This window comes from Epinephelus fuscoguttatus, linkage group LG5 (genome assembly GCF_011397635.1).
Source record: "Epinephelus fuscoguttatus linkage group LG5, E.fuscoguttatus.final_Chr_v1".
Lineage (NCBI taxonomy): Eukaryota > Metazoa > Chordata > Actinopteri > Perciformes > Serranidae > Epinephelus > Epinephelus fuscoguttatus.
In genome coordinates, this window is record NC_064756.1 from 44,327,655 (window position 1) to 44,345,971 (window position 18,317).

At 41.5% G+C, this 18,317-nt stretch overlaps 2 protein-coding genes across 2 annotated transcripts in view; both read left to right on the forward strand.

Moving 5' to 3' along the window:
- The window catches only part of brip1 (BRCA1 interacting helicase 1), a 215,084-nt gene that overhangs the window by 119,629 nt on the left and 77,138 nt on the right, over positions 1 to 18,317 (forward strand). The gene's annotated exons all lie outside the window — the stretch shown is intronic.
- On the forward strand, positions 7,007 to 9,721 carry LOC125889118 (putative nuclease HARBI1). The gene is made up of 2 exons (XM_049576847.1): positions 7,007 to 8,784; positions 9,251 to 9,721. The coding sequence occupies exons 1-2, from the start codon at positions 8,255 to 8,257 to the stop codon at positions 9,258 to 9,260; spliced, it is 540 nt and encodes a 179-aa protein (XP_049432804.1). The 5' UTR covers positions 7,007 to 8,254; the 3' UTR covers positions 9,261 to 9,721.

Genomic DNA, 18,317 nt, shown 5'->3' on the forward strand with positions numbered 1-18,317 from the left:
TGGAGTCATTTCTCTTGATTTTTTTTTGAATATTTATATTGATGTGCCTTGCAAAACATGTAACAGTTTTCTAAGTCTAAACTGGATTCCAAAAGATCCCAGTGGTAAGGAGCAGCTGTTTGTGGTGTCAGAAGTTACAATACATCACTACTAATCAATAAAGGGACTTGTCAAGTACTTGTTAAATGGAGTCACTCTCATGGAGCTGTATCCTACTTCCAGTTAATGAGGGCGCTTCTGGGAGTGCACTCACAGACACTTTGTCCCCCTTTGTTTGTCATGCCTTTTTTGTTTATGAATAATTAATGCCCATAGTAGCTCAGTTGTCATATTAGCTTACTCAAGGCCAAGTGGATTTCATTTACCATTGTGTGCACATTATGTGTAGCTTTGGTCAGTTAACAAACTTAATATGGGAAATAATACATGTAAGTTTAAAGTTGTTACAACAAACACATTATTTTACTTCTTTAAATTGTAATGCAGTGGTTTTCCAACCATTTTGACTTGCGACAAGTATGTAAAATATTAAAAAAAAAAAAAAAAAAAATGAATATGTATAATATGCTAAATATGGAAAGTTTGTAAAAATATAAAAATTGTAATGTAAAACACAATATATATATGAGTAGAAATGGAAATAAGAAATGTGCATCATATGTTAAATATACATTCAAGAGTGGTGTTGGTAAGAATAGATTATGATACGTAAGGGATAATGTATAATGAGCCAGTGAATACTGAGAAAATAACTCCCGACAGGGGAATAGAACCCCGACGCGCACCGGCTCATTATACACTATCCCGCTTATTACACGGCTAATTATCAGTTAAATAAATAATGTTGTCTGCCTCTGCGAAGTGCATTAAAACCGACCGGATTCGACAACTTTTGGTGAAAGTTTTGTACTCACCCAGGCTTAGTAGACTGAACTGAGGCATAAAACTCGCGTAAAATGTCATTAAGCATGACTGCCGAGTGTATTCAAATCCGTTTTCTTTTGTTTTTGGCAGAGAAAGTCCGCCAGTATAGTAGTAGTAGTAGTAGTAGTACAGTACAGTATAGTACAGTAGCCCATTTTGTTGTCTTTCTTGTATTTATCTCATCTTTCTCCTCCTCTATCACTTGAAGCTCTTCAAGTGTCAGTTCCTTGTGCCGTTTTTCGCTTAATTTTTTTCAATTCAATCAATCAATTTTATTTATAAAGCCCAATATCACAAATCACAATTCGCCTCACAGGGCTTTACAGCATACAACATCCCTCTGTCCTTTGGACCCTCACAGCGGATAAGGAAAAACTCCCCCAAAAAAAACCCTTTAACGGGGAGAAAAAAATGGTAGAAACCTCAGGAAGAGCAACTGAGGAGGGATCCCTCTTCCAGGACGGACAGACGTGCAATAGATGTCGTACAGAACATCAGCATAATAAATTAACAGTAATCCGTATGACACAATGAGACAGAAAGAGAGAGAGAGAGAGAGAGAGAGATGCAGGTAATGACAGTAATGACAGTAGCTTATAACAACATTAATGAAAGTAATAATATTATAGTTATAGTTCTGGCTACTGTGGTACAATATGTTGGAAGTATATATTAATATCTGGCAGTACACATGTGTGACAATAATCATATGTGTATAATAACAGTAGAAGTATGACTAATGACTAATGATGGCAGCAGCAGCAGCAGGAGGCATCTGGCAGGACCACGGCAGCAGCACAACCACACACGTCATGCTGTCCAGGCACCGCTGCGATATGAGTTCATCTGAATGGCCGAGTTAGTAAGATGCAGTAATAGGATACGAGAGAGAGAGAGAAGGAGAGAAGGTGCCCGGTGTATTATAGGGGGGTCCTCCAGCAGACTAGGCCTAAGTCAGCCTAACTAGGGGCTGGTGCAGGGCAAGCCTGAGCCGGCCCTAACTATAAGCTTTATCAAAGAGGAAAGTCTTAAGTCTAGTCTTAAATGTGGAGACGGTGTCTGCCTCCCAGACCGTAACAGGAAGATGATTCCACAGGAGAGGAGCCTGATAGCTGAAGGCTTTGGCTCCTGATCTACTTTTGGAGACTTTAGGGACCACGAGTAACCCTGCATTCTCAGAGCGCAGTGTTCTGGTGGGATAATAAGGCACTATGAGCTCTCTAAGATATGATGGAGCTTGACCATTTAGAGCTTTATAAGTTAACAGTAGGATTTTAAATTCAATTCTGGATTTTACAGGGAACCAGTGCAGAGAAGCTAAAACAGGAGAAATATGATCTCGTTTCTTAGTTCCTGTTAGTACACGTGCTGTTGCATTCTGAATTAGCTGGAGAGTTTTTAAGGACTTACTAGAGCTACCTGATAATAGAGAGTTACAGTAATCCAGCCTTGAGGTAACAAAAGCGTGGACCAATTTTTCTGCATCTTTTCGGGTCAGGATGGGCCCAATTTTCGCAATATTACACAGATGAAAAAAATGCAGTCCGTGAGGTTTGTTTTAAATGAGAATTAAAAGACAAATCTTGATCAAATGTTACTCCGAGGTTTTTTACGGTAGTGGTAGAGGCCAGAGCAATGCCATCTAGAGAAACTATGTCATCAGATAAAGAGTCTCTGAGTTGTTTGGGGCCAAGAACAATAATTTCAGTTTTGTCTGAATTTAATATCAGGAAATTGGTGCTCATCCAGGTTTTTATGTCTTTAAGGCAGTTTTGGAGTTTAGTTAATTGATTACTTTCTTCTGGCTTCATTGATAAATACAACTGTGTATCATCCGCATAACAATGGAAATTTATAGAGTGATTTCTAATGATTTTACCTAAAGGAAGCATATATAGAGTAAATAGGATTGGTCCGAGCACAGAACCTTGCGGAACTCCAAAACAAACTTTAGTACGTAAGGATGATTCATGATGAACGTCAACAAACTGAAAATGATCAGATAAATAAGATTTAAACCAGCTCAGTGTAGAACCTTTTAGGAATTTGATGGTCAATAGTGTCATACGGCGCACTAAGATCTAATAAAAACAAGTACAGAGACAAGTCCTTTGTCTGAAGCAATCAGAAGGTCATTTGTAATTTTAACTAGTGCTGTCTCAGTGCTATAATGCACTCTAAATCCTGACTGTAATTCCTCAAATAAATTATTATCATGGAAAAAATCACACAGCTGGTCTGCGACTACTTTCTCAAGGATCTTTGACAGAAAGGGAAGATTAGATATTGGTCTATAGTTGGCTAACACCTCTGGATCCAGGGTGGGCTTTTTTAGTAGAGGTTTAATTACAAGACTGTGGTACATGGCCTGTTAATAAGGATTATTGATCATATCTAATATATGAGTGTTAACTAAAGATGAGACCTAAAGTAGCTTAGTTGGGATGGGGTCTAAGAGACACGTTGATGATTTAGATGAAGAAATCACTGCGGTCAATTCTTGAAGAGAAATTGGGGAGAAGCAATCTAAATATATATTAGGTCTTACAGCTATGTTTGAGGTTATATAGGTACTATTTGAGGACAGGAGGTCATGAATTTTGCCTCTAATAGTTAAAATTTTGTCATTAAAAAAGCTCATAAAATCATTATTGCTAAGGGCTAAAGGAATACAAGGCTCAATAGAGCTTTGACTCTCAGTCAGCCTGGCTACAGTGCTGAAAAGAAACCTGGGGTTATTCTTGTTTTCTTCTATTAATGCTAAGTAATAGTTTGCTCTGGCATTGCGGAGGCCCCTCTTATACGTTTTGAGACTGTATGCCCAGATTAAATGAGATTCTTCCAGTTTGGTTAATCGCCAATTCCTTTCAAATTTTCACGATATTTGTTTTAACTTACGGGTTTGAGAGTTATACCAAGGAGAGAACTTTCTTGGTTTTGTTAACTTCTTTTTAAGAGGAGCTACAGAGTTGAGTGTTGTTCGCAGCGAGCATACGGCGCTATCAAAAAAATGATCAATTCGGGAGAGGTTAAAGTCGGTATGGGAAACCTCTGTTACTGAGGGACTTGGTATTGAATTTAACAACGGAGTAATCATTTCCTTAAATTTTGCGACAGCACTATCTGATAAACATCTAGTATAGTAACTGTTGCTGAGTGGCATGTAATCGAGTAAAAAGAAATCAAAAGTAATCAGATAATGATCCGATAGCGAGGGATTCTGTGGAAAGACTGTTAGGTTATCAATTTCAATTCCATATGTCAGAACTAGATCGAGGGTATGGTTAAAACAATGAGTGGGTTCATGTACAGTACAGGCCAAAAGTTTGGACACACCTTCTCATTCAATGCGTTTTCTTTATTTTCATGACTGTTTACATTGTATATTCTCACTGAAGGCATCAAAACTATGAATGAACACATGTGGAGTTATGTACTTAACAAAAAAAGGTGAAATAACTGAAAACATGTTTTATATTCTAGTTTCTTCAAAATAGCCACCCTTTGCTCTGATTACTGCTTTGCACACTCTTGGCATTCTCTCCATGAGCTTCAAGAGGTAGTCACCTGAAATGGTTTTCCAACAGTCTTGAAGGAGTTCCCAGAGGTGTTTAGCACTTGTTGGCCCCTTTGCCTTCACTCTGCGGTCCAGCTCACCCCAAACCATCTCCATTGGGTTCAGGTCCGGTGACTGTGGAGGCCAGGTCATCTGCCGCAGCACTCCATCACTCTCCTTCTTGGTCAAATAGCCCTTACACAGCCTGGAGGTGTGTTTAGGGTCATTGTCCTGTTGAAAAATAAATGATGGTCCAATTAAACGCAAACCGGATGGGATGGCATGTCGCTGCAGGATGCTGTGGTAGCCATGCTGATTCAATGTGCCTTCAATTTTGAATAAATCCCCAACAGTGTCACCAGCAAAACACCCCCACACCATCACACCTCCTCCTCCATGCTTCACAGTGGGAACCAGGCATGTGGAATCCATCCATTCACCTTTTCTGCGTCTCACAAAGACACGGCGGTTGGAACCAAAGATCTCAAATTTGGACTCATCAGACCAAAGCACAGATTTCCACTGGTCTAATGTCCATTCCTTGTGTTTCTTGGCCCAAACAAATCTCTTCTGCTTGTTGCCTCTCCCTAGCAGTGGTTTCCTAGCAGCTATTTGACCATGAAGGCCTGATTCGCACAGTCTCCTCTTAACAGTTGTTCTAGAGATGGGTCTGCTGCTAGAACTCTGTGTGGCATTCATCTGGTCTCTGATCTGAGCTGCTGTTAACTTGCGATTTCTGAGGCTGGTGACTCGGATGAACTTATCCTCAGAAGCAGAGGTGACTCTTGGTCTTCCTTTCCTGGGTCGGTCCTCATGTGTGCCAGTTTGTTGTAGCGCTTGATGGTTTTGCGACTCCACTTGAGGACACATTTAAAGTTTTTGCAATTTTCCGGACTGACTGACCTTCATTTCTTAAAGTAATGATGGCCACTCGTTTTTCTTTAGTTAGCTGATTGGTTCTTGCCATAATATGAATTTTAACAGTTGTCCAATAGGGCTGTCGGCTGTGTATTAACCTGACTTCTGCACAACACAACTGATGGTCCCAACCCCATTGATAAAGCAAGAAATTCCACTAATTAACCCTGATAAGGCACACCTGTGAAGTGGAAACCATTTCAGGTGACTACCTCTTGAAGCTCATGGAGAGAATGCCAAGAGTGTGCAAAGCAGTAATCAGAGCAAAGGGTGGCTATTTTGAAGAAACTAGAATATAAAACATGTTTTCAGTTATTTCACCTTTTTTTGTTAAGTACATAACTCCACATGTGTTCATTCATAGTTTTGATGCCTTCAGTGAGAATCTACAATGTAAATAGTCATGAAAATAAAGAAAACGCATTGAATGAGAAGGTGTGTCCAAACTTTTGGCCTGTACTGTATACCCTGACTGAAGCCAATGGAGTCTAATAATGAGATAAACGCGGTAGCCAGGGAGTCATTATCAACGTCGACATGAATGTTAAAATCGCCTACAATAATAACTTTATCTGATTTAAGAACTAAACTGGATAAAAACTCTGAGAATTCAGATACAAATTCAGAATACGGGGCAGGAGCACGGTACACTATAACAAATAAAAGTGGCTGCGAGGTTTTCCAGGTCGGATGTAAAAGACTAAGAATGAGGCTTTCAAATGAATTATAATCTAGTTTAGGTTTAGGGCTGATTAACAGGCTAGAGTTAAAAATGGCTGCAACTCCCCCTTCTCAGCCGCTGCCTCGAGGAATGTGGGTATTATTATGACTGGGAGGAGTGGACTCATTTAGATTAACATATTCATCTTGACACAGCCAGGTTTCAGTGAGACAGAACAAATCAATATGATTATCTGATATTAATACGTTTACTAACACTGCTTTAGACGATAGAGACCTGATATTTAACAGTCCGCATTTAATTCTCCTGTTTTGTCTTTCTGTCACAGAAGAGGTTTTAATTTTTGTGAAGTTGTTATGCACAACTCCTCTTTTGTTAAATTTTAGATTCTTTCCTTCTCCATTTCTTTTTCTTCAGCAGCATCCCATTCCTCAAAATCCTTGTAGCTACTCTCCAAATAAGTTAAAAGAAATTTTAAAATCAGCCATTTCTGTTTGTTTTTTCCCTCGGAAGTTGTTTGACAGCTGCAGTGTTTCAGGGCAGCATCCCTAGCAACGCTGGGCTACATGTGTGTAATGACCGTTGCTAGTAGCAACGGTCATTACACAGTAATATCAGACTGCTGAATGCCGCGACTGATCAGTCAGAATACAGCATTTAATAGAACCATGTAATAAGGAAAGAATAATGCATAGTGGAATAACTGCAGAGTGCTGCGTCACTTGAATTTAGGGCTGGGTGATATAACAAGTATGATGATAAATCAGTATGTTTTCAAGCAAGATATAGATTTAGACAACAACACAGAGAGACACAGAACTGTTACTCTGTTCATTCTGTCTATTCATTTGTCTACAGTGCGACATCTGTCTATATGTTACACGTCCTATGCTAAATCAGTCTGTAAGATGAATGAAAGGCCCGCAGTAGCACGCGTACAGCACAGTGCTGCACTGCATGCGTGGGAGACGAGAGCTGCTTGACTGTGTCAGGTCAGAGTTTGTTTGCTAGTTTGTGTGTGAGGTGGATCATAGCGCATTGCCGTTCCTCTTGGTAGTTGTAGTCTATTGACCTATGGCTAAGCCCCGCCCTCAAACGCAATGAGCCAATCACAGTGCGTATAGCCATTCCCACACACTTGGACATTCTCTGCCTGGACATCCATTGAAATGCATTACAGAAAGTCAGTTTCGTTCGGTTTTATGAGCTTTTTCTGAGATTTGAAGTTTAGAAATGGTCAAATGGTGTGCATGGGATACATGCAACTCCGACACAAGATATCCTGAGAGGCTGGGCGACGGGGTGTATTTTTTACCCTTTCCTAAACCACGTCTCAACCGAGAAAAGTGTCTCCTTTGGATAAAGTTGCGCGGTAACTTAGACCACAACATCAACTCAACTTGAATAAGATTAATAAGGATGTCTACATCTGTTCTAAGGTAAGTCAACATCATGTTTGAGGCAACATATTGTCACTTTGCTGGAAAGAAATATAAAGTTATTTTTAACATCTCTAGCTAACGTTAGCTAAAGTTAGCCTAACGTTAGCTCCTAGCTGCGTTGTTCATCAAGTCACCTTGTTTACTGGGAGTTTATTAGCCTATTTTGTTCTAGTTTTTGTACTTTGGTGATCGTACATCATTGTTAGCTGTTGTCCAAAGGGCTCTAGTTAAGCTAACGTTAACTTCTGGGGCTGGTTGCACCAACTGGTCTTAAGCCTTGTCTTAAGCTAAGTCGGTCGTAACTTGGCGTTCTAAGTCCGACCTTATAGTTACGCCGGTTGCACCAACGGCGCTTAAGCCTTCTTCTCACTAAGACCAGGCGTAAATCTTACGCCTAGTCAAGAGCAGGCGTAAGGTCAGATTCTAAGCCGTTTCTATGGTAAAACAGCTTCATTTCACCATGGCACGTCTTATACATACCTTTACAACGAGCGGGCTTTCAGACGGGAGAGAGTTATTAGGGACAGGAGCAATCCATTGGAGATCTACAGTGATGAGGAGCTGATTGAGAGGTTTCGTTTCTGTAGGAGAGATCTGTTGGAACTGATTGAAGAGCTGTCACTGGACTTGGAGTATGTGTCGGATCACAATGCAGCGCTCTCACCCACTTTGCAGCTACTTATTGCACTTCGGTTTTATGCAAACGGTGCATTTCAAAACACAGTTGGAGACATGATCCGCATCCACAAATCCACTGCCTGTCAGGCCATCCACAGGGTGTCACTGGCACTGAGCCACCGTCTCGCCCGGTACGCCCACCTCCCCACTGAAGCAGAGGTGGCGGTGATGAAGCAGCAGTTCCACCAGGCCTCCGGCATTCCTGGCATTGTGGGCTGCATCGATGGGACTCATGTCCGGATCCAGGCACCATCTGAGCACGAGTATCTGTATGTCAACCGCAAGGGATACCATTCAATCAATGTACAGGTTGCTTGTGACGCCCGTTATTACATCTTTAATTTGGTGGCAAGATGGCCTGGATCCACCCATGACGCACGCATCCTGCGGGAGAGTGCATTGTATCAGGAGTTTGAGGCTGGAAGGGTGACGGGGCTGCTGTTGGGTGACAGTGGCTACCCACTGAAATGCTGGCTGATGACACCAATGGTCGCACCGAGGACTCAGCAAGAGCGCCGGTATAACACCATCCACGCTGCCACTAGATCAGTTGTTGAGCGATGCATTGGAGTCCTCAAGCGCAGGTAAGCTACATTATCTGCACATCTTATTAAAAAAAATGCCCCAAAAATAGCCTATCAGCCTATTGCTTCCATTACTCCCACTTAAACTTCAATAATTACCTTTATGCTGTCTTTACTCTAAAATATTCATTTAATGTCTAAACTGTCTGTAAATGTATGCTAAATAACTGAGCAAATGTGTAAACATGGAGCTATATTTCTACTTCAGTTGGAAAATGCAGTATAAAGCTAAATAAAATTGTGCTTCATTTCATTTTCATCCGGGAAAGAAAAAAAGACAGGAAAAATTGACGCTGTTCATGGTGCTGATTGATCACTGTGCATAGAGCTGACCAAGTTATGTGCCCATTTTGGGACTTTAATTCGTCCACTTTTTAACTTAAAAAATCAAAGATAAAGAAAATAGACTAAATAAATGAACAAATGTAGTGAGAAATGTGGGTTAATAGTTTGCTATATTTTCGAGGTTTCACTGACTTCACGGGGAGATACGCATGCAACCAGAGAGAGTCTGCACTGTGGTCGCAGCATGCACGGTCCTCCATAACATCTGCATCACCAAGAGGATCCTCCTCCCCAGGCAACACCATCAGCCAGTGCAGGAGGAAGAAGAGCATCCTGCAGTCCCTGTAGTGCGGGATGACATCAGTGGACGTCTAGTCCGTGCACACTTAATTAACACCTTATAAGTTCTCACAGATCTCTCTTATTGTTTAAAAAAAATCTTAATCAGCTTCTTGTCAAACTATTAACGATATATTGTTTCAGTTCAAAATAATTCCTGGCTGCCTGCTCATTGTAAAGAAAACAAATGAATGAGAATGGAGAGCAATGTTTGTAAATACATGTTTTATTATTATTATTATTCACAAATGTATGTAAAAATATCATTAGTATACAGCAATGTTAGTAAATAAATGTGTTATTATTAGTAGTATACAGCAATGTTAGTAAATAAAATTATTATTATTAGTAGTAGTAGTAGTATACAGCAATGTTAGTAAATAAATTTATTGTCATCATTATTATTATTATTATTATTATTATTATTAACCACTGTTTGTAAATAAATATTTTATTATTATCATTTTTTATACACAAATGTTGCTAAATAAATATGCGATTGTCTACATTACATTGTGTTGTTTTTTGGCCACTATAGGCTAATTCAAAACCACGTAGGACCGCTCCTCCTTTTCAAAAATGTGAGATGACGGCCTAATGACTTGTTGTTGGAGCAACTGTATCTCCAACTTTAACTTTTCTTTCTCCAACTCCAATTTTTCCTGTTCAATCTGTAATTTTTGGGTTTCAGCTTCCACTCTGATGATCTCCTTCTGCAGCAGTATCTGCTGAAGACCACATTGTCTCCTCCATTTCTTGGCTGGTGCTCCGCTGCTGCCGATTTGAGGAGGAGAGGCATCGGTTGAGTCTGAAATCAAATAGCAAATTCGTTAAATCTGACTTGAATAAATTAGAAACTACATGGGCAACCGACCAGTATTTTTGTTTGTTTTTTTAACACAGGGGGTTAAGGTGTTTGAGAGGAGAGTGAAACACCATAACCCCCTGTTATTTGCGGTAATGGACAGCGGCATTTGTTGTGTGTTGTATTAGGTTTGGCCTCACGGCGCACCGTAGTATGTGATTTAAGCTAGCTTGCTTGCTAAATAGTTTGGTCAATTTACTTTGCCATCGTGTTAGTGTGTTCTTTGCCCAAAAAGCAGTTCAAGCCAAAGATGGATATACGAACGTGGTTTTGTTAAAAAAAAAAAAAAAAAAAAAAAACTACAGATGAGACTGCAGCCGAGGTCAGTGGCTCCTAGCTTACTCAGAAACTTAAACAAACAACCAAGAAGGCTGCAGCTCTACTGAGGAAAGGTATGACAGAATGTAGCTGGTTTATTTTTCTATGTTCTATGTCACACACGTCTTTTTCTGCTGCATATGTCAGACATGTATCCATGTATCCTTAGTTGGATGATTGATGATGAATGAGTTTTGAAATTGGGGACATCCAGCTTTGGATGACAGATCCATCTGTCATGAGACAAACATGAAAGAAGACGTGCAGTTTATTGTGTTTTACCGGCGACAAGCTGTCACTACGTGTGACCTATGTTGCATAACAAAGATTTGCCCCCTCATAATTTTTAACCGCCCCCTCAGTCACTTCATCCTTTTCTCACATCGCTCTCTGAACGCAGGCTGCCAGAGTCGGAACAGTCGTTAACGGCCTCCGTGATCTCTCTCCAGATGGACTGCTTCCTTTTGTTTGTGACAGCGTTTGACTGCTTAGCTGTCAGCATGTCTCTGTGCTGACTGTACAGCTCTATTAATTTTCTTATTTCACTATCTGTGAAATTGCCCTTTCTTTTGCGCTGATCCTCCATAATGATGCCGCAAAATGTGAAGTGATAAGTAAGAAAATTAACAATGTATCTTAGCAACGCTTGTTGCAAGGCAATAAACATAGTAAAGTTCGCTTTCTCATGAACACACATCACCAAGACTGGGCATAGTTAAGACCAGGCGTAAGCCCTGTTGGTGCCGCTGACTTTAAGTCCATTCTAAAGACTGTCTTAACTAAGACTGACTTAGCAGTTAGGACCAGGCTTAGTAAAGACCAGTTGGTGCAACCGGCCCCTGGAGCTTAGCTTCATTAACTTAAAGGCTGGCAAACATGCTGAATGATTCAGTGTAAATACTGTAGCACCAAACTAACGGAGAGACATTTTTGGTAAAGATGGTAAAAAGGCTGTTATGCTTTTCTCCTATTCTGAGCCAAAAACTGAACAATGCTGATCCTCTATCTTGTTATCTTTGATGGTGGTGGCAACGAGATGCGGTTTACACTGGGACCTGTAAATTTTGGCCTGTAATTTAAGCTTTTCATCGACCTTCTCAACAATAAAATGTTTAATATATCCCTCCAGTGCATAGTTTAGGCCCTTTTGGTTACTTCTTATTTATTTATTTTTTTTAATACTTTATTTATAGTTTTTCAAGTTTAAACCACATACAAAACACAAAGACGAAAATAAACAAAACAAACAAAACAAAACAAGCTGCCAACACACAGAAATGTATACAAAAATACAAATATGGATGTCACTTTACATACTGATTCAAGAGTCCAGAAGTGGATTATACAGTCCGAGACAGAGTCCACAAAACTGAGACCAAGTGAGGTCAAGGAGACTAGTAGCTTGACTGTTCAAAACATGGTGCAGTCAATACAGTACAAAGTGATACAGTCCAGTATAGTTAGTTCTGAGGATGCCGCCTATCCCTTTGAATATACTCAATAAAGGGACCCCAAACATCAAGGAACTTGTGATGAGTGTCTGACAGAGTATATAAAATTTCTTCCAAATATATACAAGAAACCATGTCATTCAACCATTTTTTGAAACAAGGAGGGGAAACTGATTTCCACTCTCTCAGAATAACCCGTTTTGCTACAATCATACCAAACAGGGCTTATTGAAGTGATAAGGGAAGAGTGAGAGAGAAGTTGGAGCTATATATATCACTGTACAAATGAAAAATGTCATCCCAAAAATTCCTAAGCTTAGGGCAGGACCAGAAAAGGTGACCCAGAGTCCCGTCATCTAATTTGCATTTATCACAGGTAGCAGAGACAGAAGAAAAGATCCTATTCAGTTTGGTCTTGGAAAAATGTAGCTGATGGATGACTTTGAAGTTTTGATCCTATTCAGTCCCTGGGCCCATAACGTATCTGAAATCACATCACCGGTGTCTGATATCCATGCCCCCTTAATATGCAGAGAAGGGGTTGCCAAGCTAAAAAGATTAACAAATTGAGAGATTAAGCGTCTTTTAAGAGTAGGAGGTTTGGTCATAAGCTCATAAAAGCTATGTTGCTCGGGCATCCTTTCGAAGTGTGAGACCGACTTCTTGACAAAATTTCTAACTTGCAAATACCAGAAAAAATGGCTGAAACGGAGACCAAATTTTGCCTGCAGTTGAGCGAAGGAGGCAAAGTTGTCGTTAATGTAAAGGTCCTTAATACCGCATAGGCCTTTGTCTGACCACTGTGCGAAAACAGCATCCATTGTGCCTGGCTTGAAACAAGGATTCTGACAAATAGGAGCGTAAATAGACAGTCTGGGGAGATTCAGCACACCCTTAATCTGATTCAAGATCTTAAATGAGTTACGCATGACAAAATCTTTCAGACGTCTAAGAGGTAGATTTATTTTGGAGAATAAAATAGCTTCTAAGGAGGCACCTGCAAACACCTAAGCAACACGAGTCTCTATTATAGGCCAACTGGGGAAGAGGGAAACTGTCTACTCGGTCGCAGCTGCAGAGTGGCTCCAGAAAACCCAGGCTCTGGCATTACAGGCCCAATAGTAGTGACGTAGACCAGGGAGGCCCAGACCTCCTCAGGGTTTCTGTAGGTGTGCCTTAGAGATACGAGAGGGTTTGTCGGCCCAGATAAAGGGAATAATGAGGGGATCTATCATCTTGAAGAAAGAAGTTGTGAGATATATAGGTATATTTTGAAAAAGATACATAAATTTGGGGAGAACTACCATCTTGACGACATTGACACGCCCAACCAACGAGAGAGGAAGAAGTTTCCATTTGTCTGTCATGATTTTAAGTTTACCTATCAGGTCCAAATAGTTCACCTTAAAAAGAAGCTTTGGGTTCCTGGTGATATTGATCCCAAGGTACACAAAGTGATTGGTGGAAACTTTAAACGGCAAGTTGTTAAGGAAGGCAGAATCGAGCCCATCAGACAGAGGCATGAACAGACTTTTTTCCCCAATTAATCGTAAAACCAGAAAGCTGTCTGAAATTCTTCATAAGATTTAAAAGTGGTGTGAGGGACACCCTAACGTCCAGCAAAGTCAGGATCACGTCATCTGCGTACAGGCCAATGGGACTATCGGACACGCCGCCCCCCAGGGCAGTAACCTGAGGACTGGCTCTGACGGAAATAGTCAGGGGCTCTAGAGCGAGTGCAAAGAGCATGGGGAAGAGGCAACACCCCTGCCTGGTTCCGCGGTACAGCAAGAAAGGGGGAGACCTATCGTGGTTAGTCAAGACCGTGGATTTGGGGCAGGCGTATAGCATTTTTAATAGTCATGAATTTATCGCCAAACCCAAACTTCTTGAGAGTTGCAAACATGTATCTCCACTCAATTTGATCAAACGCCTCCTGAGCGTCTAATGAAATCACAGCAGAGTGAGGTAACAATCTTTTGATTGCTGTTTAGCAGGCTTAGGGGGCGATAAGACGCAACGTTAGTGCTGTCCCTGCCTTTTTTCAGGAGAAGACAAATATGGGCATCATACACGCTATTAGGAAAGATTCCATCTTTCACAGAACAATTTATCATCCGAAAAAGAAGAGGGGCAATTATGTCGATATGTTTTTTTTATAAAATTCTATACCTAAGCCATCCGGGCCACAGGCTTTACCATTAGGAAAAGAGCGAATGGCTGTCTTGATTTCCTCTAGCGTGAAGTCAGAATCCAATTCTAGCTTAGCGGCTTCGTTGAGAACTGGGATGTTCAATGAATTGAGAAAATCATCGAGGTCGACATCAGTGATGATTATACTCGTACTTTCTCTGATGATGATCCGTGGTCGCTCGTTAGCGAGTGGCTTGGGCCTCAGGCTGAGGTGGGCCCGATCAATTTTGACGGGCCTAGTGAAGTTATCCTGGCCTAGTAGCTCTGGAATCAGCCGCGAAACAAACTCTGTAGGGCAACCGTTTTCTTCCCCCTCTTTGATGCCCGCAATCCTGACGTTAAGCCTGCGGAAGCAACCCTCCAAGTCTTTCACCTTAGCTTTGAGGAGCCCGTTAGCCGCCGTTAGCTCTTTACATGTCGCCTCTTGCACTGTGATGCGGCTATCAGCATCCGAGAGAGCCTCATCCATGTCGTCCAGGCGGTGTTCAGCCTCACAGTGCTCTTTTTGGAGGGTGGATAGGCATGCTTCGATTGAGTCAATATGCCCCTCCATTGACTTCTTCAAGTCATCCACAAGGGTACAGACTTTTGCGAGCTCGACACCATGGCTAGTGATGGCGGCTAATATAGCATCGTTGCTAGCAGCAGCCGAGCCCACCTGGGATGTCGTATTTTGGTTTTCGTCTTTGTTAGGCATATTGTAAAAACCAAGTCCGGCAAGATACGGTGCAAATTAGACGGCAGGGCAGCGATGAGGCAGAGACCACTTTCTTGCACGCACCAACAGCTCTTTCCACTCTTTTATCCTTCCCTGCAGCACCTGCAGAAATACAACAACACCAGTGCCAGTGTAAGTAACTGATAACAGATAAAGCAGGGTTTGCTAAAAACACAAAAGTAATTCTGCAATTACAGCTGCTTTCAATGATAATAATAATAATAAACATGAACATAATAATGATAATAAAAACAACAACTTTGATCATTTTGCTCGATTGGCTAATAAAGTTAAACATTAACATTAAATCATAGTGATTAATTTTCAAAAGATTCAACTAGTTATCATCAGTTCCAAAAGTTAGGAAATTAACAGTGATACTGTGATTTTGAAAAATTATTAACATGGTTTTATATTCATTGTGAAGCACTGGGTGTATATAATTCTATTTTCATTTTATTTGTTACTTTCATTCATCTCTTTAACATATTGTATGTTCATTGAGAAGCACTTGGTGCATGTAACTCTGTTGTTAAGTGCTTTCAGTTGCATTTCTTGTATGAAAGGTGCTATACAAATAAAGTATATCATTTCTTGTTATTAACATAGTACTCACCAATTGCTGAGTGCAAACGATGGCCAAAGCACTGCAGCTGTGTCCAGTTGTTAAGTGAAGTAGCCTTCACTATATTTGCACCGCTGTCTGTGGTGGTGCACACCATTTTTTCCTCAGTCAGACTCCAGGACAACAGAGCCTTCTTCAAGCCATCTGCTATTATCTCCCCTGTGTGGTCTTTGGGAAAATACGCAGTTTCCAGGCATTTTGTTTTCAAAACCCAGTCATGGTTGATGAAATGAGTAGTCAAGCTAAGGTACGGTTCACAAGTACGGCTTGACCACATGTCGGAGGTTGTGGCAAAATACTTTGCTGTCATCATCTCCTTTTCTACAGATTACCTGCACATCAGGTAAAGGTGAGGAATAAGGTGAGGAAAAGTGCTTTCAGCCTGGTAGAATATATCGGCGGTCAAGAACTTGGATAAGATTCTTGTACCCAGGCTTCTCAACCATGCTGAGCGGTATCATGTCCTTAGCTAAGTGATAAGCAGCTGCCTCCGTTATTTCTTTGTAATGTTTGGAAGTTTTGTCATAAGGCACTGCTGCCGAGTACCTCTCCATTGTAGTCTGCTGCACTTCTGTGGTGTTTCACTCGTACTAGCGGTTGATGGCGGTTTGATACTGCTGTACTCCAATGGGTGAGAGCGGCTGAGGTGATAAAATAGGTTCGTTGTTTTCCCAGTCTTGGTAGGGACGGCGACCTTGCACAGTTTGCAAACATTGGTCTGACTTTTGTCAGATTTATAAAATCCAAAGTACTGCCAAACCGGCAAACTGACCTTTCCTCATTTATCTACAATTTCCTCACGCTGTCACACTCATTTTCTCCTTTCACCATTTTGTTATGAGTTGTAGACACGAGACACGAGGCACGTAGGTGCAACCAAACATAAAACTGCTAGTGTGCGTCTCACTAAAACTGCTAGTGTGCGTCTCACTCAAGAGGTTATTGGAACGTACGTACGTTACCAGCAGGGAGTGAGTGTGTTTGTTCATGCAACCAAACTTGCTTAACTGGGCCAGGAGTGCTGGGAGAGGCTGAAGCCCTTGCTGGAACTGCATCCCCAGGAACGTCTTGTGGTTCAGGACCGGGAATTCCTGTTTTATTAGACGTTTTATTGAAGGTATTTTCTATTGATATTGATCACGTGTCTATCGAAATAGATATCACTATCGTTTTATCGCCCAGCCCTAGTGCGTGTGTATAAAAAAATAAATGAATAAATAAATAAATCACCCTCTCACCCTCTCAGGGTGGTATCTGTATCATCCTCAAGCTCGGGTCCTCTACCAGCGGCCTGGGAGTTTGAGGGTTCTGTGCAGTATCTTGGCTGTTCCTAGGAATGCACACTTCTGGACTGAGGCTTCAGATGTTGTTCCTGGAATCTGCCGGAGCCACTCTCCCAGTCTGGGGGTCACTGCCCTGAGTGCTCCCACTACCACGGGGACCACGTCAACTTTGACCTTCCACATCGGTTCCAGCTATTCTTTCAACTCTTGATACTTCTCCACCTTTTTGTGTTCCTTCTTTCTGATGTTGCTGTCGGCTGGTATCGCCACATCTACCACCACTGCCTTCTTCTGGTGTTTTTCAACCACCACTATGTCTGGTTGGTTAGCCAGCAGCTGTTTGTCAGTCTGGAAGCTAAAGTCCCACAGGATCTTAGCCCTGTGGTTCTCCACCACCTTCGGTGGTGTGTCGCATTGGGATTTGGGTACTTCGAGTCCATACTGGGTACAGATGTTCCTGTACACTATCCCAGCCACTTGGTTGTGCCTCTCCATGAACGCTGATCCTGCCTGCATCTTACACCCTGCCACTATGTGCTGGACGGTCTCAGGGCTATCTTTGCACAGCCTGTACCTTTGGTCTGATCTGCTGTGGTAGACCCTGGCCTCTATGGCCCTTGTGCTTAGGGCCTGTTCTTGTGCTGTAATGATTAGTGCCTCTGTGCTGTCTGTCAGTCCAGCATTCTTCAGCCACTGGTAGGTCTTCTTGATATCAGCCACTTCCACTATCTGATGGTCATATGTTGTAAGGGCTTGTGTCTCCATGTTGTTTGCTCCTCCGCCTCTTTCAATCAATCAATCAATCAATCAATCAATCAATTTTATTTATAAAGCCCAATATCACAAATCACAATTTGCCTCACAGGGCTTTACAGCATACAACATCCCTCTGTCCTTTGGACCCTCACAGCAGATAAGGAAAAACTCCCCCCAAAAAAAACCCTTTAACGGGGAAAAAAAACGGTAGAAACCTCAGGAAGAGCAACTGAGGAGGGATCCCTCTTCCAGGATGGACAGACGTGCAATAGATGTCGTACAGAACAGATCAGCATAATAAATTAACAGTGAAACAGTAATCCATATGACACAATGAGACAGAAGGAGAGACAGAGAGATGCAGGACAGACGGTAATGACAGTAGCTTACAACAACATGAAAGTAATGAAAGTAATAATATTATCGTTATAGTTCTGGCTACTGTGATACAATATGTTGAAAGTATATATTAGTATCTGGCAGTATACATGTGTGACAATAGTCATGTGTATAATAACAGTAGAAGTATGACTAATGACTAATGATGGCAGCAGCAGCAGCAGGAGGCATCTGGCAGGACCATGGCAGCAGCACAACCACACACATCACGCTATCCAGGCACCGCTGCGATATGAGATAACCTGAGAGACAGTGGAGCACAAAAGCTCCAGAGAAGAAGCCGAGTTAGTGACATCCAGAA

Bases quoted from the DNA above. Each gene is read 5' to 3' on its own strand.
- LOC125889118 (XM_049576847.1), top strand. From the start codon at position 8,255: ATGATCCGCATCCACAAATCCACTGCCTGTCAGGCCATCCACAGGGTG.